This window comes from Crocuta crocuta, unplaced genomic scaffold, assembly GCF_008692635.1.
Source record: "Crocuta crocuta isolate KB4526 unplaced genomic scaffold, BGI_CrCroc_1.0 scaffold49, whole genome shotgun sequence".
Classification (NCBI taxonomy): domain Eukaryota; kingdom Metazoa; phylum Chordata; class Mammalia; order Carnivora; family Hyaenidae; genus Crocuta; species Crocuta crocuta.
The window spans coordinates 500,514-501,367 of NW_027536462.1; the positions used below are offsets into that span (position 1 = coordinate 500,514).

Consider the following 854-nt stretch of genomic DNA (forward strand, 5'->3'; position numbering starts at 1 on the left):
TCCTTTTTTTTTTTTTTTTTTTACAAATAAAAATGGTACCATCTCTGCTCACCTGACTATTTCCTTAGGTTAGTTCCTAGAAGTGGAATTGCTGTCTCAAAGGGTTTGAGAAATTCTAAAGCTTTTGAAACATATTGTAAATTGCTCACCTGAAGGGCTATATCAATTTCCTCTAGCAGCAAACAAGAGTGTCTATTTTCCTGCATCATTGCCAACACAGGGTGTTATGATTTTCAGAAATCTTGGTCATTTTGATAGGTGAAAATTTCTTGGATTATTAATGAAATTCNATTTGGTATTTCTCATTTTATGCATGCATATATATTCTTGTGTTTTTTTCTTAACTATAAGACTGGAAGTTGGGACCATTTACTCTCCTCTGATACATGGTAAAAGTATTTTCTCAATATAATACGTTAAAAGTGTCTGCAGGATAAAATTTAAATATTAAATTGTTCAGGAAGTTGCTGCTTTCAAAACTTGATTCTTGGTTCATTTCTCAGTGTAGCCTAAAGAAAATGGGAAATGTTCCATAAAGAAAATGGAAAATTTCCCTGTCCTCAGCCTTGAGTAGAAAGAAAACATAATTTGTCAGAGTTACTTGAAAAGTGGGTTTCTGCCCTTAAGTGAGCTTTGAGATTTTCTTGCTCAGCATTTTCAGCCATGTTTACAAATAAACTTTGAAAATAGTAGGTTGTTACACATTGTCCACATTGAAGCTTGGGTGAAGGTATAAATTTTATCCTGCCTCAGTCTGTATTTTTCTAATTTTGTATCATGTTAAGAAGCATCATACTTCAGTGAAACAGTGAAAGAAAAAATAAAATGATCACCTTGTAAGGTGTCGAGTGTTT

General features: G+C 32.7%; 1 protein-coding gene across 1 annotated transcript in view; it reads left to right on the forward strand.

The window, feature by feature from the left end:
• The window catches only part of MED14 (mediator complex subunit 14), a 64,863-nt gene that overhangs the window by 54,149 nt on the left and 9,860 nt on the right, over window positions 1-854 (forward strand). The window contains exons 24-25 of the mRNA XM_077748494.1: window positions 352-358; window positions 842-854. The exon at window positions 842-854 is cut by the window's right edge and continues 159 nt beyond it. Coding sequence (XP_077604620.1) covers window positions 352-358; window positions 842-854 — 20 coding nt within the window. The remainder of the gene's footprint in view (window positions 1-351; window positions 359-841) is intronic.